This window comes from Salvelinus alpinus, chromosome 15, assembly GCF_045679555.1.
Source record: "Salvelinus alpinus chromosome 15, SLU_Salpinus.1, whole genome shotgun sequence".
In the NCBI taxonomy this organism is placed as follows: Eukaryota; Metazoa; Chordata; class Actinopteri; order Salmoniformes; family Salmonidae; genus Salvelinus; species Salvelinus alpinus.
The window spans coordinates 50,819,357-50,846,518 of NC_092100.1; the positions used below are offsets into that span (position 1 = coordinate 50,819,357).

A 27,162-nucleotide genomic window follows, 5' to 3' on the forward strand; every position below is an offset into this window, starting at 1 on the left:
ATATCATTATATGGATTCCCAAAATAGGTCACTTGGATTTTGGGTCTAGTATTTTTATGCATGTTAGTATGCCCTCTACTGGCCACATCTCCTTTAGCATGAGAATGTGGTGACTGTGAGTTCCTGTGTCCCCCATTTCTGCCTAAGTGTGTCTCAAACCGCTTGGAGCTTAGTGTGTCACTTTGTTATATTCTCTTCCACTCATCCCTCTTCAGGTGGAACAGTACCGTAACATTATCTTCCACGGGCTGGAGGGGAGCTGTCAGGAGTACCTAGCCAATCAGATCTCCCGCTGCATCAAGACCAAGCAGGAAGTGTTGGGTGTGGCCTGTGACATCATCAGGGTGGAGGTAGACAGGAGTCTGACTAAACAACAGCTGTTGGACACCTTCATAACTTGTGGTAAATGCATATAAATCACATTCCACCCTTACTGGATTGTTCTATGTGTTTAAGCAGTAAGGCCCGAGGGGGTGTGGTATATGGCCAATATACCGCAGCTAAGAGCTGTTCTTAGGCCGGACGCAACCAGCGTAATTAGAGCAGTAAAAATAAATGTTTTGTCATACCCGTGGTATATGGTCTGATATACCACGGCTGTCATCCAATCAGCATTCAAGGCTCGAACCAACCAGTTAATAATATAGCAACATAGATATACCTGCCTTGTTTCTGTTCAGGGAGCTTGGATTGTGTTTATAGAATCTACAGCTTGTGATTTCCCACTTTTTTTCCCTCTCTACTTCTCACTGTATTTGATGTGTGTATTTTCTGGATTTACAGGGCTCGTTTGAAAAAGAGACCTTGGTTTCAACATGACTCTCTGTCTAAAATAAAGGTTCAATGAAATACAAAATTCAAATTGTCCCTCGTCTCCCTGCAGGGTTCCTGGTCCCAGTAGGTGGTGTGTCTCTGTGTAGCGGTAGTAGTAGGGTGGGGCGGTGTGTGGTGGTGGTGTTGGAGGGACTAGAGAAGGCCCACTCTCTGACTGAGCTGCTGGGAGACCTGTGTGAAGGCCTGGAGAACCGTGGCACGGCCTACCTACTCCACGGTGAGGCCCACTGGATATAGACTGGCCGACTGAATGAATAAATAAATGAGAGTATATGTGTGGGGGGGGGGGCGAGTGAACCAGCGAGTGTGTGAGTGAGCGGATGAACTGTGAGGGAGTGAAAGAATGAATGGATTAATAAAGGAATGAATAGATGACAGAATGAACATGTGTCTAACTATCCCCCCCCCCCCCCCCCAATCATCATCCACCCAACAGGCCAGATGGGCCCGCACCACTTTCAGGAGGGAGGTTTTCTGATTGGCACGCTGTCCAAGTCCCGCCTCAAGGGCTCAGAGCTCCGCCTCCAACAGCACTTCCGCTGGGTAACGCTGCGCTGGGACTCGGAGCCGCTGCACGGCCTTCTGGGAAGGCACCTCCGCAGGAAGCTGCTCCACAAGGTCAGTCACAGGAACACACTGCTCCCTTAAGGAACAGACCTAGAATCATTGTATCCATACCTCGATCCGCTAGGGCAGAAAACACAAAACGGACCTTAGATCATTCATCTTACTCGTGCAAGTGGGGGCCAGCCATCTTGGCTTTCTCGGATAAGATTGGAAATATAGTGATATTCTGGAAAGCTGGGCTTTCCCTTAACACTCTCTCTCTCCAGACGCAGGGGGGTAGCAGTGGTCAGGCTCCTGAGGGCCTGCTGGAGAGGACGGTGTGCTGGGTGAGCTGTGTGTGGCAGCAGCTGAATGCCTGTCTGTCCCGCCTGGGGACCCACGAGGCCCTGCTAGGACCCCAGCTATTCCTCTCCTGCCCCGTGGTGCCAAACAACACACAGGCCATCGTCAAGTATGCTGTGTGCAAACTTATGTTTGAAGCTTAATTTAAGTTAGACTATGTTTGACTGTGTGTGTTTCTGAAGCAAACTAAGGTGATAGGGGAGCAGCAATATTCTGTGTTGTTTCTGTATTTCTTTCCCCGTGTGTTCCTCCAGGTGGCTGGCCCGGCTGTGGAACATGGTGGTGGTCCCTCGCGTGGAGGAATCCATCGTCTCCCGGGTGACGGTAAAGCGCTCCTCCGGCCAGCGGGTGTCGCCTAGCAACCTGTGCCTGAGCTCGGGCCAGCAGGCGGTGGTCAAGGCTGCCCTCAGCATCCTGTTAAACAAGGCCGTCCTGCAGGGATGCCCACTGCCACGTCACGGTGGGTACACACTTCACTATTGCCTGACAACTCACCCTGACGCTGCACTATGGGACGCTACATGCGTTCACTCGGAAACTGCCATCCTAGAAGTCATTTGTGAGACTTCAAAATGAGGGCCGTTGTACGAAGCAAATTCATCAGCCATTGGATTGTTTCCAACAACTCTAACCAATCAGTGTCTCAAAGTTGATCATGTCATCATGTAGGCCGGCTCTGGCCCAAGCCATCGGTTTCTGGGACCAATCAGAACGGTCAGAATGTGTTTTGCATTCTAGAAATCGTCAGGGAGGGAGGAAGAAGGGGAAACGTCAGTTGGCCCGAGCGACGTGTATGGGTAGCCAGGCAAAAATTCACATTATAGGGCCAAACCCGAACTGAACTGAACTGAACTGAACTGCGCTGTATGTTCTTTTCACGTTGTCATTTCCAGCGCGGGTCCAGCAACTATGGTGGATGCGTTACCAGGCCAGCTCAGTACAGCTCGACTTGCTTGAATGGGTTTGTCCCCTTCTAATGTGAATCAGGATTGTATTTGTCTTATCTTTTTTGGATGGATGATAGGTAGACTGGTTGGCTACTTGTTTGCCTGGTTGGGCGGGAGGTAGATAAAGAGAATAGTGTAATACTACCTAATGTTAATGTCTTTCCCTCTTCAGAGATTGACAGGCACCTGTTGGAGTTCCAAGGCGGGACCTTCCCTCTCGCAGCCATTGGCTCCTGTAAAGGAAGTGGTGGCAGGAAGGGGCGGGACAGCGGCATGTGGAGACGAGCTAATACCAGCCCACGAAAGAAGGGGAGCCCCGCCTCCAACTGGACCTGTGGAGGTTCTCTCAGAGAAGGTAATGATGAAGCGGTGTTTTCCCCTGCGATTCCAGTTAGAATAGCCATAACGGATATTCATGTTGTCCTTTTGTTGCCCGCAGGGTCATTGTCCAACACGGATGTCCGCTTTATCACCAACGGCAACGCTCCAAGGTGAGTGACGTTAACCTGAGATGTTTATTTGACACTATTGGGAAGTGTCCATTTATTAATGTTTTGCAGTAAAATGGGTTAATGTGACGCCGGCTCTAGTATGTTATTTAGATCATGTGATATGCTGTGTTTAAGCCTCTAGGACACGTGATAGAATAGAATATTGCTGAGAGCATCCAGCAGGGGTCAGTGTGTAGTTTTATCTGAGTGCGTACTGTTGTACTGTACTGTGTGATTGTACTGTGTGTTTGATTGTACTGATGTTGTACTGTGTGTGGGATTGTACTGATGTTGTACTGTGTGTGGGATTGTACTGTACTGTGTGTGGGATTGTACTGTACTGTGTGGGGTTGTACTGTACTGTGTGTGGGATTGTACTGTGTGTGGGATTGTACTGTACTGTGTGTGGGATTGTACTGTGTGTGGGATTGTACTGATGTTGTACTGTACTCTATATGTGTGTGTGTGGGATTGTTCTGATGTTGTACTGTGTGGTGGGATTGTACTGTTGTATTGTGCTGTGTGTGGGATTGTACTGATGTTGTGCTGTACTCTGTGTGTGTGTGTGGTGGCAGTGTTGTAGATGTGGACCCTGTGAGTCTGTCTCTCTGCTCTGACGATGAGACTGATCTGATCAGGGAGCTGCAGACCATGTGCTCCAGCAAGTCAGAGCCAGACATCAGCAAGGTAACGCTCACTCTCTCGCTCTCTCACTTTCGCTCTCTCACACACACACACACACACCATGAGGTTGACGTTTTCCGCCGGCTGTATTTTTCCTGCGTTGCAGATTGCTCGGTCCAAGGAGGACTTCATTGTCTTCTCTGGCTCTCCAAGTGGACAATCGCCCCGCCGGAAGACCGACCATGAAGCAACCGCTCGACCACAGACGGTGAGTCAAACCGCGCTTAAAGGCTCTAATTAAAGGCCTAGCACTAACACACCTATTCAGTTCAGCTCATCACGTGCAGGGCTAGAACAAAACTGTGAACTGTCTGGTGGTCCCCCAGTAGCGAGATGAGCAAGTGTTTCCCAACCGTCTGTCTGTCTCCCCCTTTACAGACCGGCAGCCGTCACTCCACTCCCAGCCCCGCCCCAGGCAGCCCCGCCCCTAGCAACGAGAGGCGATCAGCGTCCCGGCCCAAATCTCAGCTCCCCGTCCCCAGCAGCAGGGGGCCGCAGCCACGAGCCAACAGCAGCAGTACTGCACCACGAACACCCACTATGACCGCTAACCGCAACGCGACCAGAACTGAACCAAGCAGCAGCAAAACAAGGCAGGCCCCAACCAGACACAACAACAACGTCAACGAGAACAACCAACAACACGAGGACATTTGGATCCTACACCAAGACCTGCATGAAAACAACAACAACATGAAGTAGTAGATGAACTTCCTCCTCTTCCACCTTCCTTCCTTTCCTCCCACCTCTCCGCTGTTATATCCCTCCATGTTGTAGTTAGGTTTTACGACGGCCTTTTAGTATTTGTACTTGTTATCCGTACTTGTTAAACTGTATAACAATTGTGTACTTGGGGACCATAGTTTTATGATATTATACAGTATTGAAAGAAGTAAAAAAATAAATTTAAAAAATAGACATTTCGCAGGGAATTGTGTCAGAAGAAAAAGAAGACAGGATTTACCTTTTGCGGTGAAAGTGTTTTGGATCAAAGAAAAGAAGCAGACAGGTTGTTTTTGCAATTAGGTCTTTTCTAATATTCAAGTGTTTTATGTTTAAATAGTTGCAAGGTTGGTTTAAATACTGTTGAAATTAATCAGGGTTTTACCAAATATTTGTAAATAAGAATTAGTAACTTTAATGGTATATAGATTGGTGTATGTGGTATTATGCTTGTACAGTAAGAACTCAAAAACAAAAGCTGAAGAAAAAAAAAACATGTACATATGTTTGTAATGATAATAATATGTGAATTTGGTTCATAACTTTTCACTTGTTTCAAAGTGAATGGAATGTGGCAATAAGTAAATGTAATTGCAAACACAGGACATTTTTTGCTTTTGACGGTAAGCCATAAATAAATACTTTAAACTACCCACGAGTCATGGTTCGATTAATCCATACGCTAGGTGGAGCCTGATACAAATTTCAAAGCGGCATAGTTTGTTCGCTTTATTTTGTTCAACATGTTTTTTTTTTTTATGAAAAGTGTTATTTTGAATGGCCATTGTTGATAAATGTACAGGAGATATTTTAGTCAACCTTTGGTGTTGATCTGTATGATCGCTGTCTGAAGTAATGTCCTGCTTCCTTTAAGAACAACCATTAAAACTGCACTGTTAACCCCAACAGTCCACCTCGTGTCTTCTTACACCAGACCACTGGCCTGGGTACAGTATGTAGGACCTTCAACTGAGAATGTAAAACAAACAGCTTATGAATGCACTATGAAGCACTACATAGAGGCTTCACAAACAATTTCTAAGGGAAGGCGGTAACACTTCTAAGAATGCAGGTGTAATTCTCTATAACTTGGGTCAAGTTAATGAGAGACATTTTTCGAATTGAAAACCACCTGCATTTACAGGGGGTCTTCAGGACAGGAGTTGAGAAACGCTGTCTTACCAATGACCTCGTCTTTTATCAAAATCGTTTTACAGGAAATATAATTGTTTGAAATCAGAATATTCTAATGGAAAAACAAAACAATTTATACATTTTTGGACCTGCGTCTCTTTCCGATGAATAAGAAAGAGCTTTTCTTACACAAAAAAATTGGCTGTAGTCAGTTACATTTCAAGGTGTCTAACCAGTAACCACGGTACCATATTTTATCGTATCGTTATAAAAACTGTTGTCTAATATCACTAAGGAGCAATGTGCCAAATAAAAAGACCAGAAAGGACACAAAAATATTTAAATTCCAGAAGTACAAGAGGGAGCTTGACAAATCACATTTGAAAAAGCGTTAAAAATAAAAAATGAATGCAGCATTTGATAATTTATTTTCCTTGCTATTAACCTACCATGAAAAAGTGCCTCTGGTTTCTTTAAAGTGCATACAAATAGAAACACTTGTCCATAGCATCACCCACCATTCATTCCTGTTTTGTGTATTTATAGCTTTGAATATAAGTTGCCCTGCGGCACACTTTTCCTTCCAACTCCTAACAACCATTGGGAGGAAAACAAAACTGACCTCAGATCAATGTCATCCTACTCTGTATTTACAGGCAGCTTTTGAGTTTAGGGACTGTATGCTTTTTACAATCTTGCTTAAAAAGTGTGGCCTTATATATTCAAACAAAACTGGCATTCCAATGTTTTCAAAGTGAAACAAATCTCACTCTGGAAACACCAGGATGGTGTCTTTTGATTGAACAGAGCCCTGCGTGTACCAATAAGGACCGACCACATCTCACATTCACACTCTTATCATCTAGACGAGAGGCACTTGGATGAGTCAGCAGCGCATCTTTCCACGATTCCTTGCAACCTATCTCCTTGCCTCCTCAACCATATCGGAGGAGAAGGTTCAAGGTCCCCTCCTCAGGCCTACTTTTCCAATGTGTTTTGACAAGGAGTTGAGGAGAGAGGATGCAAGGCAACGAGGAGAGTTTCATCGAGAAAGAGCATTCCAGAAGACAAAATGGCGTCCAGTTAATCCGGGGCTCCTTAAAGATGCGTGTTCTGGACCTCGTCCTCAGCCACCTCCTGCAGGGCGGTGATCTTGGGCTGCTGGGATTGAGGGGGTCGCTTGCTGGAGTTGAGGCGGTGCAGGGGAAAGAGTTTGAGGCGCTCAGCAGCACTCATGGCCTGCTTCAGGTGGCTGGTCCCATTCAACAGCTTCTGAATGGAGTCATACCTCTTCATAGAACTGCCCTCGATCATCTGGAGGGAGAGATGAGTTGGTTGGTTCCAATAGCTCAGTGGGTTAAACTCAACTCTTGTTTCACTCAAACCTATGCAAACCACAGTAAAACGGACGATTTGGTACAACGAAGGGTTAAAATGACACTAGGTTGTGTAATGCGGATAGAATGACATGTTGAAGATGCTCCAGTGTCAAGCACCCAGCATCATGCCACTGTGCCTGCATTGTCACGCTATCTGCTTGTGTGAACACAAACACAGGTCACTTGTACAGGGAGCGTGTACCAACACGCACAGCCGACACCATGCCATGAGTCATGGGACACTGTAAATCAAATGTGTTGTTTACGGTGAGGCTAACAAATGGGGATGCACTGATAGAAGATCTGAAATGGAGGATATTTATTTTTTTAAGCTGGTGCTCTATTCTCACTTCCAACTCCAACAGGGAAATACCAAGGGCTCTATCGAGTGTTCCCCAACCCTGGTCCTCCTCCAGTACCCTCACCAGAACACATTTTCACGGTAGCCCTGGACAAACACACCTCATTCAACCTATTGAGGGCTTGATGATTAGTTGACAAGTTGAATCAGGTGTGCTTGTCCAGGGTTCCAATAAAAATGGGTACCGTTGGGGGTACTGGAGGACCAGGTTTGGGAAACACTGCTCTATTCAATCTGTATCGCTGAAGAATGTATGTAAAGGTCATTTCCTATTGAGCAGACTATGCCGTGAATGCAGTATTTGCTAATAGAGCCCTAAATTATTTTAATAGAAGAGATAGGCGGTTAACAAAGGGTAACCCAATGCTTAAAGGGAGATAGGTGTGTGTGCGCGCGCGCTAACCAGGAAGGACTGGCACTCCAGCAGTGGTTCCACTCTGTGTTCTGACAGTATGACTGTACAGTTGGAGAACGACTGTTTCAGCGTCTTCCTCAGGACCTGCAACGTTCTGTGAACCAGAAACAAACCAAAACACAACCATCAGACAACGTTCTTCAGTCAACCATACACAAACCAGAGTACACTCAATTAACCAGAGAGTTTAACAATAGGCCTGCATATACACACACACACACACACACACACACACACACACACACACACACACACACACACACACACACACACACACACACACACACACACACACACACACACACACACACACACACACACACACACACACACACACACACACACACACACACACACACACACACACACACACACACACACACACACACACAGTCTCTCATTCTCCCTTTACGTACAAACTCCTTCCACTCTAACTTCCCCAATGTGCACTTACTGCTAAGATTACTCTGAAGTAGACCAGTGTCATCAACCACCACTAATTCACTCATGACAGGCACCATTTAGCTTAAAGACCTGTGTCTTTACGTGTGGTTACACCCATTCTGTGCAAACACACACAGTCAAAGACTTACAGTAAGTCCTGGAATTGTCACCATATGCAGCGAGACACTTAGGCTGTGTTTACACAGCCACCATAAGAACCCAATCTGATTTTCTTTCTATATCCAATCTTTTTTTCTGAACGTCCACACTGTTTTACATGTGATCCATATCAGATTTGCACATTCACACGGATGCAGCCTCAGAGGGGTGGTTGTCATTGTAATGACTGGTCATGGGCAACAACAAAAAAACACTTCAGAGCAAACAAATCTGTTTGAGCGTCCAGACAGAGGTCGCATATGGAAGATCAGGTTTGTATCAGGATTCAGATCCACATACTGTATGGAGGCGGTATGAATCGGAAGTCAAAGGCTGTGTTTACACAGGCAGCCCAATTCTAATCTTTTTTGTGTGTAAACACAGCCCCCAAAAAATCTGATTCCATGTGGGTTTTTTCATTTCTGATTACACATTAGCGAAAAGATCAGATAGGTATCAGATATGCAAATAGTTGGCAAAAGATCTGAATTGGGCTGCCTGTGTAAATGCAGCCTCATACACACACCAGAGGAGGCTGGTGAGAGGGAGACGGCTCGTAATAATTAATGGAATGGAGTGAATGGAATGGTATCAAACACATGGAAACCAGGTGTTTGACGTGGTGGAGACCATTCTATTCAATCCGTTCCAGCCATTACTCATTTAAAGTGCCACTAGCCACCACTGGTACATACACTTATCCTCCATGTCCAACCCCAAATCCAACACGCACTCTCTTGCTTTCTCTCGGTCACTCTCTCCTCTTACATGGGGTCGAGGAATGAGCTGGGTTCGTCCAGTAGCAGTATGCGGGCCTTGCTGAGGATGGAGCGGGCCAGACACATGAGCTGCTTGTGTCCGTTACTCAGGACGTAACCCCCGTCCTCCAGCTGGAAGTCCAGCTTGTCTGGGAACTGCTCTATCACGGACTTCAGACCCACCTGGACGACACATAGAACCGGAAACACGGAGGATCTCAATCAACCAATCAATCAAACCAAATAAACAATCAACCAATCAAATGAAATGCACTGACTCAATGGACTACAACGGACCTCCGTTAGCAGGGCAAAACAGGCGACATGGAGTCTGATGTGGATTTCAGGTTAGTTCTACCACCGTCATTGTAAGCCAACGCAAATACAGTGCGTGCGTTAGGAGAGCAACTTCACATGAGATATGGTCACAGGGTCAAGCGAAGCAGACTTGCATGTGACTCCTGTTTCCCGTCTGGCTGTGCTTACTATGCAACTACCAGTATGGTGTGGCTATGGTGGCACCGTCACTGCCCTGCTGACACACACGAACACAGCAGCACCTTACCATCAGCATAGCATGTCAGAACGAGGTTACTACAGTATGGTAGGAAAGGGGTCAGCGGGACTCTGCAGTGTACAGACAGAAGGACGGACAGACAGACAGGAGAAAGGTGAAGAGAGAGGGAGGACAGTGATAGAGGGGACCTGTTGTGGTTGAGGCTAGAGTTAGGGTTGAACCGGGATGTGGATATAAGGCTAGGGTTAGGGTTGAGGCTAGGGTTAGGGTGGAACAGGGATGTGGACATGGAGCTAGGGTTAGGGTGTCTCACCTCCTCAGCCACCCGCCACAGTTCCTCGTCACTGTAGCGAGTGTGTGGATCCAGGTTCATACGGAATGTACCAGTCAGGATGAAGATTTTCTGTCAAGAAAATCAGATTAGGGCATACATTCACCATAGCCAAATACCATTGAACATCTGAGCACTAAGTCTAGTTGTGGGGTGGTATTTACCTGTGGCACCACGCCGAAGGCTTTCCTCCAGGTCTGTAGGGTGACAGAGTTCCAGGAGACCCCATCGATGGAGATCTCTCCGTCTGTAGAGGCCAGCCGCAGGAGGGCAGAGAGCAAGGTGCTTTTTCCTGAACCCGTCCTCCCCAACACACCCACCTACACACAAAGCAATGAACATCCACCCGGTTAAAACACTCTCCTACAGTACCCACACAAAGCAACACAGTATTCAGATTATGTCCCTAAAATGTAGATCAAAATGTAGAATACAGATCTTGAGCCAGCCTTTTTACCATGATAAACCAACACTATGTGGAACGGGAGACCACTGTAGAATTAGTAAATGGGGAGAAGTGAACTACATGTAGTTCAACCAGTAATTGAACTTGCAGTAGCTTGGTGGTAGTTCAACTAAACTCAAATCTAGGTAGTGTTTTCAGTAGTTAATTGCTTTTTTTTTGCAGAGCTAACTACTGGAAATACAAAAATAAGAGACGATATTGGTGAAATAGGCCAGAATTTCCTTTATTTTTCAGCATCAGACCTGCCTAATTCTCACTTAAAAGGATAGATGACACGTTCTGTTTACATCTGACTCCAGATCTGTTCTTCGGATTGTTAGCCTATGACGTTTCAGATTTAGATATGCACATTTTCCAGGAAGTAGTTTTGATGTAGTGAACTACTTTTTCAAAGTAACTGTTGTTAAGTCAACTATATTTTTCTTAAGGGTAGATTTAGCGTAGCTTAACTTCTTTCAGTGAGAAGTAATTGGTAACTTGGTAAACTATATTTTCAGAGTAGCTTCCAAAACACTGTGTAGAACCACTCTCCCACAGGCCAGAGCGTCAGTGACAGTTAGGCCATTAACGGGAAGCTTTAGCTAATGGCTAGGGCGGTAGGCTAAAGTGCTGACACTAAGATAGTCTCCCTCAGGCCTCATTACTAGGAGCTGTATCTATCCTAATTACCTCTCAAGACATACCACAGGGAGTCTGAGTCTCTCTAGCCTCCTAACAGCCCGAGAGAGATTCATATGCCGAATGCCCGCCTGAGAGCAGGACCATCAGCCCCTCATCAGCCGCACGCACGCACGCACGCACGCACGCACGCACGCACGCACGCACGCACGCACGCACGCACGCACACAGAGAGTGACCTACACTCTGTCCTCCTTCCACAGTGAAGGAGATGTCCTGCAGGACGGAGCGTCCGGCCTCTGTGTATTTGACGGTCAGTCCTTGGACGTCCATGTGGCCCTGGTTGGGCCAGCAGTCTTGGGCGTGGGGGTTGTCGATCACCAGGTCTGTTCCTTTACCACTTCCACCGCTGGGTCTGGGCTCCTCTTGAGGCAGGTCGATGAACTTGAAGACCCGGTCTACCGATCGCATCTGGGGGAATAGGGGATAAAGAGATACGAGAGATAGGAGGGAGTTGTGTGTACGTGTTGTGCACATGTCATGAGAGAATAACAAACAATCTGTAAATAAGTACATGTGTGTTACCTACTACCCTGCAGTGTGTGACGGTATATTTGAGTAGTGAGCTCCCCTCCCTGGTTAATGAGTTCTATTCCCACACAGTAGTGTCAGTCAGTCTGGCAATAACAGTGAATGTTTCCTCTCGCTCTGTGAGCACTAGGAGAACTACATGTCCTGCACTGTGATTAGAAGAATCACTGAGCCTGAACGCAGCTCATTTCAACAACAACAATACATACACATACCGTGCTTCTACACCTGCATTGCTTGCTGTCTGGGGTTTTAGGCTGGGTTTCTGTACAGCACTTTGAGATATCAGCTGATGTAAGGGCTATATAAATACATTTGATTTGATTTGATATGCACTCACACACACACTGGAGAACTGAATATCTTCTTACCGAAAAATAAATAAGTAGAGTATCCCGCACAAGCAAAGCCAAGGAGATTCATATTCCATTGAGTGTGTGCTTGTGTTACTGATGACTGATCACTGGTAATGTGGTATGTGAATGCAAATACAAGTCTATTTGCCGTGATGCTAGTGATGATTGATCAAAACTGTGTGTGTGTGTGTGTGTACATACCAGTCCGTCCACAGTGATGCTGGTAATGACAGCCCATTGGAACGTCCCAAGGATGAGCATGGCTAAGGCCACGATGATGCCAATCTCCCCAGGCTTGTCCTCTGTGGAATACACACACATTATCAATGGGCAGTCAGCAGTCACACACATTATCAATGGGCAGTCAGCAGTCACACACATTATCAATTGGAAGTCAGCAGTCACACACATTATCAATGGGCAGTATCACAAACAAAGTGTCACGCATGCACTCACACACAGGTAATAGCACACTTCATTTGCGTCCTGACGTTATACACACACAAACGCACAGATGTCAATGAAAGTGAACGCTGTCAAATTACCTCTAAATTCACTCCCAACATTAACACTGGGGTCCATTGAGACATTCTCTGTCACAACACTACAGGTGCATGCAAACGTACTGGCATTTATGCAGGTCTAAAGTAAATATGTGTACATGCAATGCAACCTGCATCTCCTAACTATGTCCCAAACTTATTTGTAAGCTGTCAAAATGGTGTGTGTGTGCGCGTGCGTGTGTGCGTCTGTCTGTCTGTGTGTGTCACTCACGGTTGGTTCCCACGGCGATGAAGACTGCGGCAGAGAAGAAGAAGACGAAGATGATGTCACAGCGGAAGAGGAACCACCGCAGCGTTGCGAGGTAGTGGAACCAGGTGGCCGTGTGGGTGTTCAGGGCCTTGTGGAACAACGTCTCGAAGTAGGACTGACGACCAAACGCACGGATAGTCCACAGACCCTTCAGAGAGATGATGAGGTGGGAGAATATAGGGCTACGGGCTGGGAGGAGGGAGAAAGACAGAATGAGACAGAGAGAGATAAAAAAGAGTGTGTAGAAGAAGATAAAACAATGTATCAAAGGGGGAGAGAGATAAAGAGAGGAGGCAAGTAGAGAGATAACGAATGGAGAGAGGCAGGAAGGGGGGAGAGAAGAGAAACACAGAAGCATTAGTCAATCAGTCACAGGAGGTCCGACATAATATCTATGTACTTCTTCACCAAAACGCATGGTTGATGTGGACTTGTTGACGGAATTTCAATTCACTTCCTGGCCCCAACCCTGACTTACAGTACGCCACATAAGCTAGAAAACATCAGCGTTTGCTGTTTCAGAGGGGGCATGTTTATGTAAGGAGTCACCAAGAGTCAAAAGTGTACCATGCTTCAAGTCTATGTGCCGGGGGTCCTGTGTGAACTTAAGTATGCTACCTCTAATTCTCTCTCCCTTCCCTCCAGGAGGACCTGAGCCCTTGGACCATGGACCCTTAGGATTACCTGGCCTGATGACTCCTGGCTGTCCCCAGTCCACCTTGACTTGCTGCTGCTCCAGTTTCAACTGTTCTACCTGCGGCAATGGAAACTTGACCTGTTCACCAGACGTGCTACCTCATCCCGGACATGCTGTTTTCAACTCGCTCTCTCTCTCTCGATCCCTCTCTACCGCACCTGCTGTCCCGACCACCGAATGCTTGGCTATGAAAAGCCAACTGACATTTACTCCTGTTGTACTGACCTGTTGTACCCTCTACAACCACTGTGATTATTAGTTGACCCTGCTGGTCATCTATGAACGTTTGAGCATCTTGAGGAACAATATAGCCTTAATGGCAATGTTCTCTTATAATCTCCATCCGGCACAGCCAGAAGAGGACTGGCCACCCCTCAGAGCCTGGTTCCTCTCTAGGTTTCTGCCATTCTAGGGAGTTTTTCCTAGCCACTGTGCATTGCTTGTTGTTTGGGGTTTTAGGCTGGGTTTCTGTATAAGCACTTTGTGACATCTGCTGATGTAAAAAGGGCTTTATAAATAAATGTGATTGATTTGATTGATATGAGACAGTGTCACAACAATTAAAGAGCACACAGTATTTTCTCATGCCACATTGCATAAAACCAAGGCTCTTGTTATGAGATTAACCTTGACGTTTCTCCTGCACAGACGTAGGAAATACAGATCAGTTTCGTGATTCACATAAATCCACTGAAAACCCACATTAACACGGTTATATTAACAGGATTCCACTTTTCATGTAGCCTCATTTTGACCAGCTAATAGCCTAACCACCAATCAGGCAACATTTTGGACTAAACGTAAAAATTCTGTTGCTGCTGGATAATTTGCTACGACAATACAAATTAAGATCCTACACCTGTATCTCTTGTAACAGTCTGACATGGACAGACAGGCAGGAAATTGACTAAATGGAAGGAAGGAATGAAGCTGACAGCCTCTCTGCTCTCCAGTGGCTTTGATCACAAACAGGTGAGTGAAACCCTCTTTCTTAGGGGTGTTATATGAATCTACGTCGATGTATATGGATCTTTAAGGGCCTCTTTCCGCTAATAAAGGACAAATGTAGAACATGACAGACATACATGAGAATCTGCGTGTGTTTTGTCCATACAGGACAGGGAGAGAGTCTGTGTGTGTTTGTGCGTTTTGTCCAGGAAGGAACAGTTACAGAGAATGTGGGTGTTTTGTTCAGTCGTGCGTGTTTTGGGAAAGGAAAGGGAAAGGGGGATATCTAGTCACTTGCACAGCTGAATGCATTCAACTGAAATGTGTTTTCCGCATTTAATCCAACCCCTCTGAATCAGAAAGGTGCGGGGGGCCTTAATCGGCGTCTACGTCATCGAAAAGTTGTCGTTAACTGTGTGTTTTGTCTAGTTGTGTAGTGGGAAAGAGGGAGAGAGTTTTGTCCTTTTGGGGACAGTGAGTCCGTGTGTGTTCAGTGAGGGACAGTGAGAGAGCGATGCCAGGATGGAGCCAGAGGAAATCCCTGATCAGATTTTCACACCGACCCCTTCGTGCTCTCCATGGCTGTGGGAAGGCCTTGTTGTTGCCATCGGCGACACACTCGGAATGACAGGATCAGGAGGAGTAATGTCGGAATGTACCAAGCCCCCTTCTTTCTCACTATGTAAGTTAGGGGGGAATGTATGGAATGTTATCAGAATGTTGGGAATTGTTGTGGTGAGGGGGAATGTATAAACCTTACTTGCACAGTACAATGTAACTTCTGGAATAGTTCCAAAAGTGTAAACACTGCCCGTCTTTCTCGCCAATCAAGACGAATCACGCACACCTCCAGTATTTGAGAGTTCTCCATCCCCAGCCCCAGGTTAATCTGTCAACAGCCCCATCCTCCCAGTCTCACCCTCAGCCTCCAGTTGTTTGAGCTGCTGTCCCGTATGCAGAAAGTACTTCCTCAGAACCACGAATATGACGGCCAATGGGATCGCGGCAATGAAGATGTACGGCCTCATGATGGACACAGTAAATATGGCACCCAGCACGATCAGAGTTAACTAGAGGGAGAGAATATGAAAAAGTCACAGAGAGAGAGAGAGATAGATAGAGACTGAGACGGGCAGAGCAGCCAGTCACCTACCTGGATGAGGTCAAACAGTGCAAGGGGAAGCATGTCGTCGATGGTGGCCATGTCTTTAGTGAACCTGTTCATGATCCGACCTAAAGTACAGGGCAGAAAAACACACGCATGGAGAATTGACCGCCGCTGGTATTCGTACTGACTAACTGAATGGCTGACAGACTGACTGATTGATGTATAGGCTGTGAGATTGCATAGACAACTGACTGATATTAAAGTGTTCAGATACCGGTAGATGCATGTACACTATGTATCTCTAGCTGATACATAATCCTTGGTTAAGCCAGGGGTTTCAGCAGCGGCGCTCACCGGTCTTCATAGTGTTGAGTACGGCCATGGGGGCCCTGAGCACAGCGGTCAGCATCTGTTCATGCAGCCTCTTGGACACGGTCAGTAAAGTGTGGACCAATGGCAGGCCTCTGAAGAACCCCAGCGCCAGAACGCTCTCCGACGTCGCCACGTAGATGTAGATGATGTAATAGGCGCTGGTCAGCGTGACGATGACTGGCTTTTGGGCGGCGGGTGACGAGGCGTTGGCGTGTTGCTGGTCTACGTAGTTCGGCGCCGACGGGTTGGCCTCCTCTGTCCAGATCTTACTGGGAGGGAGAGAAGAAAGCACAATGGTTACAATGGTGTCTGAATGGTGGTCTTTTGTTTGAGTACTGCACTATTTGTTGGGCTGTTTATATGTTATCAGGCTGATCTTGGTGTCTTGTGGTGGATACTACTTGTTCACAATTGATTGTAGGCTGATCATCCTAGAGCCTTGTGATGAATATTACACGTAAAAACAGATAACAACTTACTCTGTGATAAGAAATATCCCCAGGACAGAGCCAGCAACCTACAACACACGATATACACAGTTAGACTGAGGGTGGCACCTTGCGTTGTAATTATATTGTCAATAGGCAATATAATTAGGCAATTATGATCCAACACAGACCCTGTAGTAGAAAGAGGAGGAAGGGAAGCGCTACTAAGGTACACAATAGTACATTTTGGTAGATAGAAGGTGCTCTTTGGTAAAAGGGGTAAATTGGTCATCAAAAAGAAAGGAGGACCAAGGCACTCTTCATTTAATTAATTGAAATGCCTTTATTTGTATGGCATGTTCAATAGAAACAAAGTTTTAAAAACATAGAATCTTCCCTTCATACAGTATTGCTATGGGTTAATATAGAATCTTCCTGTCACGATCGTGTGGAGAGACGGACCAAGATGCAGCGGAATATGAATACATCTTCTCTTTATTTGACGACGAAGATGAACACAAAACGAAAACACTATACAAACAAACAAAACAACAAATGATCGTGAAGCTAAATAACGCAAGTGCACAGACAAGCAACAAACGTTAAACAAGACAACTACCCACAAAAGCCTACTGCCTATGGCTACCTTAAATATGGCTCCCAATCAGAGACAAATGAATGACAGCTGTCTCTGATTGAGACCCAATCTAGGCAGCCATAGACATGACTAGACAACCTAACAATACTCTATCCCATACACATACAACACCCATAGACTAACCAAAACACACACAACATACAATGCCCACCCCAACTCACGCCCTGACCAACTAAACATAATCAAAATAACATAAAAATAGGTCAGGAACGTGACATAACCCCCCCCTCAAGGTGCGTACTCCGAACGCACCACCAAAAGTCTAGGGGAGGGTCTGGGTGGGCATCTGTCCACGGTGGTGGCTCCGGCTCTGGACGCTGTCCCCACACCACCATAGTCACTCCCCGCTTCCGTATCCCCCCCCCAATGACCACCCTCCAACTAAACCCACCTAACTGAAGGGGCAGCATCGGGATAAGGGGCAGCACCGGGATAAGGGGCAACACCGGGATGAGGGACGGCAGCTCCGGGCTGAGGGACGGCAGCTCCGGGCTGAGGGACGGCAGCTCCGGGCTGAGGGACGGCAGCTCCGGGCTGAGGGCTGGCGGATCCTGGCTGGCTGGCTCTGGCTGGTCATGGCTGGCTGACGGCTCTGGCTGGTCATGGCTGGCTGACGGCTCTGGCTGGTCATGGCTGGCTGACGGCTCTGGCTGGTCATGGCTGGCTGACGGCTCTGGCTGGTCATGGCTGGCTGACGGCTCTGGCTGGTCATGGCTCGCTGACGGCTCTGGCTGGTCATGGCTCGCTGACGGCTCTGGCTGGTCATGGCTCGCTGACGGCTCTGGCTGGTCATGGCTCGCTGACGGCTCTGGGTGATCCGGTCTGGTGGAAGGCTCTGGCTGATCCGGTCTGGCGGAAGGCTCTGGCTGATCCGGTCTGGCGGAAGGCTCTGGCTGATCCGGTCTGGCGGAAGGCTCTGGCTGATCCGGTCTGGCGGAAGGCTCTGGCTGATCCGGTCTGGCGGAAGGCTCTGGCTGATCCTGTCTGGCGGACGGCTCTAGCGGCTCCTGTCTGGCGGACGGCTCTAGCGGCTCCTGTCTGGCGGACGGCTCTGTAGGCTCATGGCAGACGGGCGGCTTTGCAGGCTCATGGCAGACGGGCGGCTTTGCAGGCTCATGGCAGACGGACAGTTCAGACAGCGTAGGGCAGACGGGCAGTTCAGACGCCGCTGGGCAGACGGGCAGTTCAGGCGCCGCTGGGCAGACGGGCAGTTCAGGCGCCGCTGGGCAGACGGGCAGTTCAGGCGCCGCTGGGCAGACGGGCAGTTCAGGCGCCGCTGGGCAGACGGCAGACTCTGGCCGGCTGAGACGCACTGTAGGCCTGGTGCGTGGTACCGGAACTGGAGGTACCGGGCTAAGGACACGCACCTTCAGGCTAGTGCGGGGAACAACAACAGGGCACACTGGACTCTCGTGGCGCACTCTAGGCCTGGTGCGTGGTACCGGAACTGGAGGTACCGGGCTGAGGGCACGCACCTCAGGGCGAGTGCGGGGAGAAGGAACAGTGCGTACAGGGCTCTGGAGACGCACAGGAGGCTTGGTGCGTGGTGCCGGAACTGGAGGCACTGGGCTGGAGACACGCACCATAGGGAGAGTGCGTGGAGGAGGAACAGGGCTCTGGAGATGCACTGGAAGCCTGGTGCGTGGTGTAGGCACTGGTGGTACTGAGCTGGGGTAGGAAGGTGGCGCCGGATATACCGGACCGTGAAGGAGGACACGTGCTCTTGAGCACCGAGCCTCCCCAACCTTACCAGGTTGAATGGTCCCCGTAGCCCTGCCAGTGCGGCGAGGTGGAATAGCCCGCACTGGGCTATGCAGGCGAACCGGGGACACCACCTGTAAGGCTGGTGCCATGTACGCCGGCCCGAGGAGACGTACTGGAGACCAGATACGTTGGGCCGGCTTCATGGCACTCGGCTCGATGCCCAACCTAGCCCTCCCAGTGCGGCAAGGTGGAATAGCCCGCACTGGGCTAAGCACGCGTACTGGGGACACCGTGCGCTTTACCGCATAACACGGTGTCTGACCAGTACGACGCTCTCTCACTCCACGGCAAGCCCAGGGAGTTGGCTCAGGTATCCAACCCGGCTTCGCCACACTCCCCTTTAGCCCCCCCCCAAGAAATTTTTGGGTGTTACTCACGGGCTTTTCAGGCTTCCGTGCAAGACGCGTCCCCTCATAACTCCGGTTCTTCACTCCGGTAGCCTCTGCTCTCCTAGTCCGCTTTAGGACGGCGATATTCCCCTGGCTGAGTCCAGGGTCCTTTGCCGTCCAGGATCTCCTCCCATGTCCATGAGTCCTGTTTACTTTGCCGCTGTTGTTGGTTCCGATCATGCTGCTTGATCCTGTTGTGGTGGGGAATTCTGTCACGATCGTGTGGAGAGACGGACCAAGATGCAGCGGAATATGAATACATCTTCTCTTTATTTGACGACGAAGATGAACACAAAACGAAAACACTATACAAACAAACAAAACAACAAATGATCGTGAAGCTAAATAACGCAAGTGCACAGACAAGCAACAAACGTTAAACAAGACAACTACCCACAAAAGCCAACTGCCTATGGCTACCTTAAATATGGCTCCCAATCAGAGACAAATGAATGACAGCTGTCTCTGATTGAGACCCAATCTAGGCAGCCATAGACATGACTAGACAACCTAACAATACTCTATCCCATACACATACAACACCCATAGACTAACCAAAACACACACAACATACAATGCCCACCCCAACTCACGCCCTGACCAACTAAACATAATCAAAATAACATAAAAATAGGTCAGGAACGTGACACTTCCCTCTAATACAGTATTGTTATGGGTTAATATAGAATCTTCCCTTCATACAGTATTGTTATGGGTTAATATAGAATCTTCCCTCTAATACAGTATTGTTATGGGTTAATATAGAATCTTCCCTTCATACAGTATTGTTATGGGTTAATATAGAATCTTCCCTCTAATACAGTATTGTTATGGGTTAATATAGAATCTTCCCTTCATACAGTATTGTTATGGGTTAATATCGCATCTTCCCTCTAATACAGTATTGTTATGGGTTAATATAGAATCTTCCCTCTAATACAGTATTGTTATGGGTTAATATAGAATCTTCCCTTCATACAGTATTGTTATGGGTTAATATAGAATCTTCCCTTCATACAGTATTGTTATGGGTTAATATAGAATCTTCCCTCTAATACAGTATTGTTATGGGTTAATATCGCATCTTCCCTCTAATACAGTATTGTTATGGGTTAATATAGAATCTTCCCTCTAATACAGTATTGTTATGGGTTAATATAGAATCTTCCCTCTAATACAGTATTGCTATGGGTTAATATAGAATCTTCCCTCTAATACAGTATTGTTATGGGTTAATATAGAATCTTCCCTCTAATACAGTATTGTTATGGGTTAATATCGCATCTTCCCTCTAATACAGTATTGTTATGGGTTAATATAGAATCTTCCCTCTAATACAGTATTGTTATGGGTTAATATCGCATCTTCCCTCTAATAAAGTATTGTTATGGGTTAATATAGAATCTTCCCTCTAATACAGTACTGTTATGGGTTAATATCGCATCTTCCCTCTAATACAGTATTGTTATGGGTTAATATAGAATCTTCCCTCTAATACAGTATTGTTATGGGTTAATATAGAATCTTCCCTTCATACAGTATTGTTATGGGTTAATATAGAATCTTCCCTCTAATACAGTATTGTTATGGGTTAATATCGCATCTTCCCTCTAATACAGTATTGTTATGGGTTAATATAGAATCTTCCCTCTAATACAGTATTGTTATGGGTTAATATAGAATCTTCCCTTCATACAGTATTGTTATGGGTTAATATAGAATCTTCCCTCTAATACAGTATTGTTATGGGTTAATATCGCATCTTCCCTCTAATACAGTATTGTTATGGGTTAATATAGAATCTTCCCTCTAATACAGTATTGTTATGGGTTAATATCGCATCTTCCCTCTAATACAGTATTGTTATGGGTTAATATAGAATCTTCCCTCTAATACAGTATTGTAATGGGTTAATATAGAATCTTCCCTCTAATACAGTATTGTTATGGGTTAATATAGAATCTTCCCTTCATACAGTATTGTTATGGGTTAATATAGAATCTTCCCTCTAATACAGTATTGTTATGGGTTAATATAGAATCTTCCCTCTAATACAGTATTGTTATGGGTTAATATAGAATCTTCCCTCTAATACAGTATTACTATGGGTTAATATAGAATCTTCCCTCTAATACAGTATTGTTATGGGTTAATATAGAATCTTCCCTTCATACAGTATTGCTATGGGTTAATATAGAATCTTCCCTCTAATACAGTATTGCTATGGGTTAATATAGAATCTTCCCTCTAATACAGTATTGTTATGGGTTAATATAGAATCTTCCCTCTAATACAGTATTGTTATGGGTTAATATAGAATCTTCCCTTCATACAGTATTGCTATGGGTTAATATAGAATCTTCCCTCTAATACAGTATTGTTATGGGTTAATATAGAATCTTCCCTCTAATACAGTATTGTTATGGGTTAATATAGAATCTTCCCTCTAATACAGTATTGTTATGGGTTAATATAGAATCTTCCCTTCATACAGTATTGTTATGGGTTAATGTAGAATATTTCCTCTCATACAGTATTGTTTTGTTTAAGGCCAGGCACAACACTCTAATAGGGCAATTTTCTTCCCCTTAATCATATTACACTTTTTACCAGTTGAATGTAGACACAGATATAATACTTTTTTGCACTACAATTTTTCAGAAATATTTTATTAAAATTAGCAAATTATGTGATTTCTCATTAAATATGCACCTATCTGCATTTCACGCATATCCACTTTTTCCAGACACTGGATGAAGTCAGCCTAAATATTTTGGTTTAATTTTGTTTGGACATTCCATGACCGAACTTATACATAGCAGATTGTGGACAAATACTTTTTCATCTTTCTATCTGTAAAATACTTAAGAAAGGTACGTAAAATATTGGCCATATATCACAAACCCTCGAGGTGCGTTATTGCTATTATAAACTGGTTACCAACATAATTAGAGCAGTAAAAATACATGTTTTGTCATACCAGTGGTGTACGGTCTGATATACCATGGCTGTCAGCCAATCAATCATAAAGGGAAATAATGCCTGATCTAGAATGCCCTTCAAGCAAATCAGAAACGAGTATTCAACAATGGCGTAGCATAATATAATATATATACAGTATATATATATATATATATATATATATATATAATATATATATAGTATATAGTTCCGCTCCATTGTACATCATCCATTGTAAATTGTTTATACATCCGTATCATGCATAAAATGTGATTCTGATTCTGATATCCTCTAATACAGTACTTTTATTGTTTAGTATAGTATCTCCAAGACAGGGATTATCTCATGCTATCATTTAATACCGTTTCTTTACCTCTACAGCGAAGACGAGGAAGATGAAGATGAGGACGTAGACGAGGTTCCTGTTGGTGAAGATGTAACGCATGTAGGTGTTCCACGACGTCGTCTCGAACACGTTCTCACGCTCGTCTGCAAAGCATTGCTGCAAACAGACAAAAGATGCGTGTCGAATGAAATACTCAAACCTGGCTGGTCTTTGTGTTTTATCTTCAAATGTCTCTATTCAAACTTTGTTTTGAAAAAGGTGGTTCACACACTGGTGCACTTTCTGTGACGTACCCTGGGCTATTCCTTGACCCTAACCCTAACCCTAAACTTAACCCTTACCCTAACCTCCATGTGCTCATGAAGACCAGCGGTTACAGAGGAGAACATCCAACCTGCCTTGAACCCGACCAGCTCCCTTCACTGAACCTACCTCCATGTCCTGCTCGTCCACATCCTCGCTGATGTCATAGACACTGTCTGTGGACAGGCGTCGTGCGTAGATGTCCAGCTCAGAGGCCAGCTCGCACTGCGGCGTGATGGACAGCTTCTTCCTGAAGGACGTCTGGAGCTGCTCCCTCCTGCCCTCCCCCCGGGCGTTGGTGATGAACTGCAGCACAGACTGGCGGCGCTGCCCGCTCAGGTGCTGCAGGCCATGATGGTACTGGTTCCCCCGCGGCAGCGACTCTTCAACCTACGATAAATAATAATATAATATATGCCATTTAGCAAATGCTTATTAGCAGATGCACCTCATTTAGCAGATGCACCTGCAATCAAATCAATGGATCAGTCAAACGCACAGGACACAGCATAGTAGTGTACACAGTGCAATGAAATGCTTACTTGAAATGCAAGCTCTCCTCTCAAACAGTAGAAAAACAGCACAATAAGAATACTTTGAGCCGGTTTCCCAGACACAGACTAAGCTTAATCTGTGTGCAAGAAACCTCCCCTCAGTCAAAGAAAATAAGTAGAGAAGCAGCCTCACCTGATCGTCCTCGGGAACCACTGAGAACTTCCTCTCTGACAGCTCTCGCACGGCATCCTCGATAGTGGTGGACCCGGGTGGAGGAGCCTGGGCTTTCTGTGGCCCCGTACCGATGAAGGAGAATTTACGGGCCGGATTAAGGATAATTGACTGTTTACGTTTTTCCGCTGCTGTGAGACCGTCCCCCCCGGCAACGGTGATGGCTTGAGGGCCATTGTTTGTACAGATGATCGGTGGCAGGGGCTGGCGGAAGGACTGGTGGATGGGTTCGGGGCCACGGAAGACGGCGGATTCATCGATAGAGACGCGTCGGAGGGTCTCGGTGAGGATGGAGCTTCGGCGTTCGGCGTTGATGTTGTCGTAGGCCCCCAGGCCCAGGAGCAGGGAGCTGAAGTCTGGTCTCTTGGCCTGCAGCTCGGAGAAGGAGCCGTAGAAGTAACACACACCGTTGTGAAGCAGAAGGATCTTGTCCGCTCTCTTCAGGTGCTCCAGCTTACTAGTGACCACGATACGAGTCTTGGAGGACATCAGTTTACACAGACACCTGGCAGGAGAAAACACATGTATCCTTTGTTTAGTTTATCATACTTTACTTTAGGCATTTCTGTTTCTGTCAATCATGTGCTTGCCCTCATTTCTGGGTGGGAAGATGCTGATAACACCAACATCAGAAATTAGATCAAAGGTCATGAATGTCAGACAGGAAGTTACATTCCCATGAAAAGCCCTTTGATCGACCAAAATAACATTTCACCAACTAACCCAAGTTGTCAGGAGGTCAAACACAACAAGAAAGACACAACCTTGACCTTAACCTTCTCTCCTCTCCTTAACCATTCACCCTGCTCATTCCACCCAGCCCAGACCAACCCTCCCCCATCCTCCAGGCCCCGGCCAATATGAAAGCCTCAGTGTTGAGCCACAGACAGACCTCTCAAAGATCTCTTTCTCAGTCACAATGTCCAGGTGGGTAAAAGGTGAATCCAGTAGGTAGAGGTCGGCGTCTTTATACACAGCTCTGTAATAGCCCACACAAACACACAGAGAAACACACACACACAGAAACGTGAATGGAAAAAAAGTCATAAATTAAATAGGCTTTTAAAAATGAGGAAGTTAAGTCCCTGTGGGATTCAACTCAGTTTAAGTGATACATTTACTATGACAATATAACCAAACTGACAATTATGTCTTTTGTTAAGTGGGAGCAAATGGTCACCCAATACAATAAAACCAATAAATAATGGATATGTGGGAACGTCGGAATATACAGTACCAGTGAAAAGTTTGGACACACCTACTCATTCAAGGGTTTTCTTTATTTTTACTATTTTCTACATTATATAATAATAGTGAAGATTTCAAAACTATGAAATAACACATATAGTAAATAAAAAAAGTGTTAAACAAACCAAAATATATTTTATATTTGAGATTCCTCAAAGTAGCCAGCCTTTGCCTTGATGACAGCTCTGAACACTCTTGGCATTCTCTCAACCAGCTTCACCTGGAATGCTTTTCCAACAATCTTGAGCACTTGTTGGCTGTTTTTCCTTCACTCTGCGGTTCAACTCATCCCAAAACATCTCAATTGAGTTGAGGTCGGGTGATTGCGGAGGCCAGGTCATCTGATGCAGCACTCTATCACTCTCCTTCTTGGTCAAATAGCCCTTACACAGCCTGGAGGTTGTGTAAACAAATGACATTAACACTAAGCGCAAACTAGATGGGATGACATATCGCTGCAGAATGCTGTGGTAGCCATGCTGGTCACAACTCCTCCTCCATGCTTCACGGTCGGAACCACGCATGCGGAGATCATCCGTTCACCTGCTCTGCGTCTCACAAAGACACGGCGGTTGCAACCAAAAATCTCAAATTTGGACTCATCAGACCAAAGGACAGACTTCCACCAGTCTAATGTCCATTGCTCGTGTTTCTTGGCCCAAGCAAGTCTCTTCTTATCATTGATGTCCTTTAGTAGTGGTTTCTTTGCAGCAATTCGACCATGAAGGCCTGATTCATGCAGTCTCCTCTGAACAGTTGATGTTGAAATGTGTCTGTTACTTGAACTCTGTGATGCATTTATTTGGGCTGCAATTTGAGGCTGGTAACTCTAATGAGCTTATCCTCTGCAGCAGAGGTAACTCTGGGTCTTCCTTTCCTGTGACGGTCCTTATGAGAGCCAGTTTCATCATAGCGCTTGATGGGTTTTGTGACTGCACTTGAACAAACTTTGAAAGTTCTTAAAATGTTTCCGCACTGACTGACCTTCATGTCTTAATGTAATGATGGACTGTCATTTCTCTTTGCTTATTTGAGCTGTTCTTGCCATAATATGAACTTGGTCTTTTACCAAATAGGGCTATCTTCTGTATACCATCCCTACATTGTCACAAGACAACTGATTGGCTCAAACGCATTAAAAAGGAAAGAAATTCCACAAGTTGACTTTTAAGAAGGCACACCTTTTAATTGAAATGCATTCCAGGTGACTACCCCATGAAACTGGTTGAGAGAATGCCAAGAATGTGAAAAGCTGGCATCAAGGCAATGGGTGTTTCACACTTTTTTGGTTACTACATGAATCCATAGGTGTTATTTCATAGTTTTGATGTATTCACTATTATTCTACAACATAGAAAAAACCAAAGAAAAACACTTGAATGAGTACTGTAGGTGTGTCCAAACTTTTGACTGGTACTTTACATTAAGATGTAATGTGTAGTAATAAAGTTAGGTTGAGGCTGCAGAAGCAACAGAAATAAAACAAATCAGATCATAGAACACCACAGTTACAGGAGCTGAACTAACAGCCAAATGAAAAATACAATATTGATTCGGTAGTAATCATCTTTTTCATAGGGCATTATGACCATTAGGATGCACTATCCATGCATACATACACTGTCCCATAACAGCAGTCTCGTGTGCAAAACAACACCAGATGCATTCTGCCTTCAATAGTATCAAAATCAAATCATGCGCCGAATACAACAAGTGTAGACCTTACAGTGAAATGATTACTTACAAGCCCTTAACCAACAATGCAGTTTTAAGAAAAATAAGTGTTAAGTTAAAAAAATTGAACAAATAATTAAAGAGCAGCAGTAAAATAACAGTTGTGAGGCTATATACAGGGGGTACAGAGTCAATCAATATGCGGGGGCACCGGTTAAGGTAATTGAGGTAATATGTACATGTACTGTAGGGGGGCAATGCAAATTGTCTGGGTAGCCATTTGTTTAGCTGTTCAGGAATCTTATGGCTTGGGGGTAGAAGCTGTTTAGAAGCCTCTTGGACCTAGACTCGGTGCTCCGGTACAGCTTGCCGTGCGGTAGCAGAGAGAACAGTCTATGACTATGGTGGCTGGAGTCTTTGACTATTTTTAGGGCCTTCCTCTGACACCGCCTGGTATAGAGGTCCTGGATGGCAGGAAGCTTGGCCCCAGTTATGAACTACCCTCTGTAGTGCCTTGCGGTCGGAGGCCGAGCAGTTGCCATACCAGGCAGTGATGCAACCAGTCAGGATGCTCTCGATGGTGTAGAACTTTTTGAGGATCTGAGGACCC

The 27,162-nt window shown here is 45.8% G+C and overlaps 2 protein-coding genes across 2 annotated transcripts in view; one reads left to right on the top strand and one right to left on the bottom strand.

Moving 5' to 3' along the window:
- The window catches only part of cttnbp2 (cortactin binding protein 2), a 90,858-nt gene extending 85,364 nt beyond the window's left edge, over positions 1-5,494 (top strand). The window contains exons 13-22 of the mRNA XM_071344020.1: positions 216-402; positions 884-1,051; positions 1,271-1,452; positions 1,668-1,852; positions 1,998-2,203; positions 2,863-3,045; positions 3,130-3,181; positions 3,757-3,868; positions 3,972-4,073; positions 4,244-5,494. Of these exons, the coding sequence (XP_071200121.1) occupies positions 216-402; positions 884-1,051; positions 1,271-1,452; positions 1,668-1,852; positions 1,998-2,203; positions 2,863-3,045; positions 3,130-3,181; positions 3,757-3,868; positions 3,972-4,073; positions 4,244-4,567 (1,701 nt within the window). The 3' untranslated portion in view covers positions 4,568-5,494. The remainder of the gene's footprint in view (positions 1-215; positions 403-883; positions 1,052-1,270; positions 1,453-1,667; positions 1,853-1,997; positions 2,204-2,862; positions 3,046-3,129; positions 3,182-3,756; positions 3,869-3,971; positions 4,074-4,243) is intronic.
- Positions 5,211-27,162, bottom strand: part of LOC139540289 (cystic fibrosis transmembrane conductance regulator-like) — a 45,052-nt gene continuing 23,100 nt past the window's right edge. Inside the window, exons 14-29 of the mRNA XM_071344021.1 lie at positions 24,523-24,609; positions 23,592-24,135; positions 23,034-23,294; positions 22,629-22,757; positions 16,535-16,572; positions 16,038-16,324; positions 15,729-15,808; positions 15,495-15,645; positions 12,892-13,119; positions 12,319-12,419; positions 11,414-11,641; positions 10,251-10,406; positions 10,069-10,158; positions 9,249-9,421; positions 7,866-7,971; positions 5,211-7,036 (exon numbers count right to left, since the gene is read on the bottom strand). Of these exons, the coding sequence (XP_071200122.1) occupies positions 6,821-7,036; positions 7,866-7,971; positions 9,249-9,421; positions 10,069-10,158; positions 10,251-10,406; positions 11,414-11,641; positions 12,319-12,419; positions 12,892-13,119; positions 15,495-15,645; positions 15,729-15,808; positions 16,038-16,324; positions 16,535-16,572; positions 22,629-22,757; positions 23,034-23,294; positions 23,592-24,135; positions 24,523-24,609 (2,875 nt within the window). The 3' untranslated portion in view covers positions 5,211-6,820. The remainder of the gene's footprint in view (positions 7,037-7,865; positions 7,972-9,248; positions 9,422-10,068; positions 10,159-10,250; positions 10,407-11,413; positions 11,642-12,318; positions 12,420-12,891; positions 13,120-15,494; positions 15,646-15,728; positions 15,809-16,037; positions 16,325-16,534; positions 16,573-22,628; positions 22,758-23,033; positions 23,295-23,591; positions 24,136-24,522; positions 24,610-27,162) is intronic.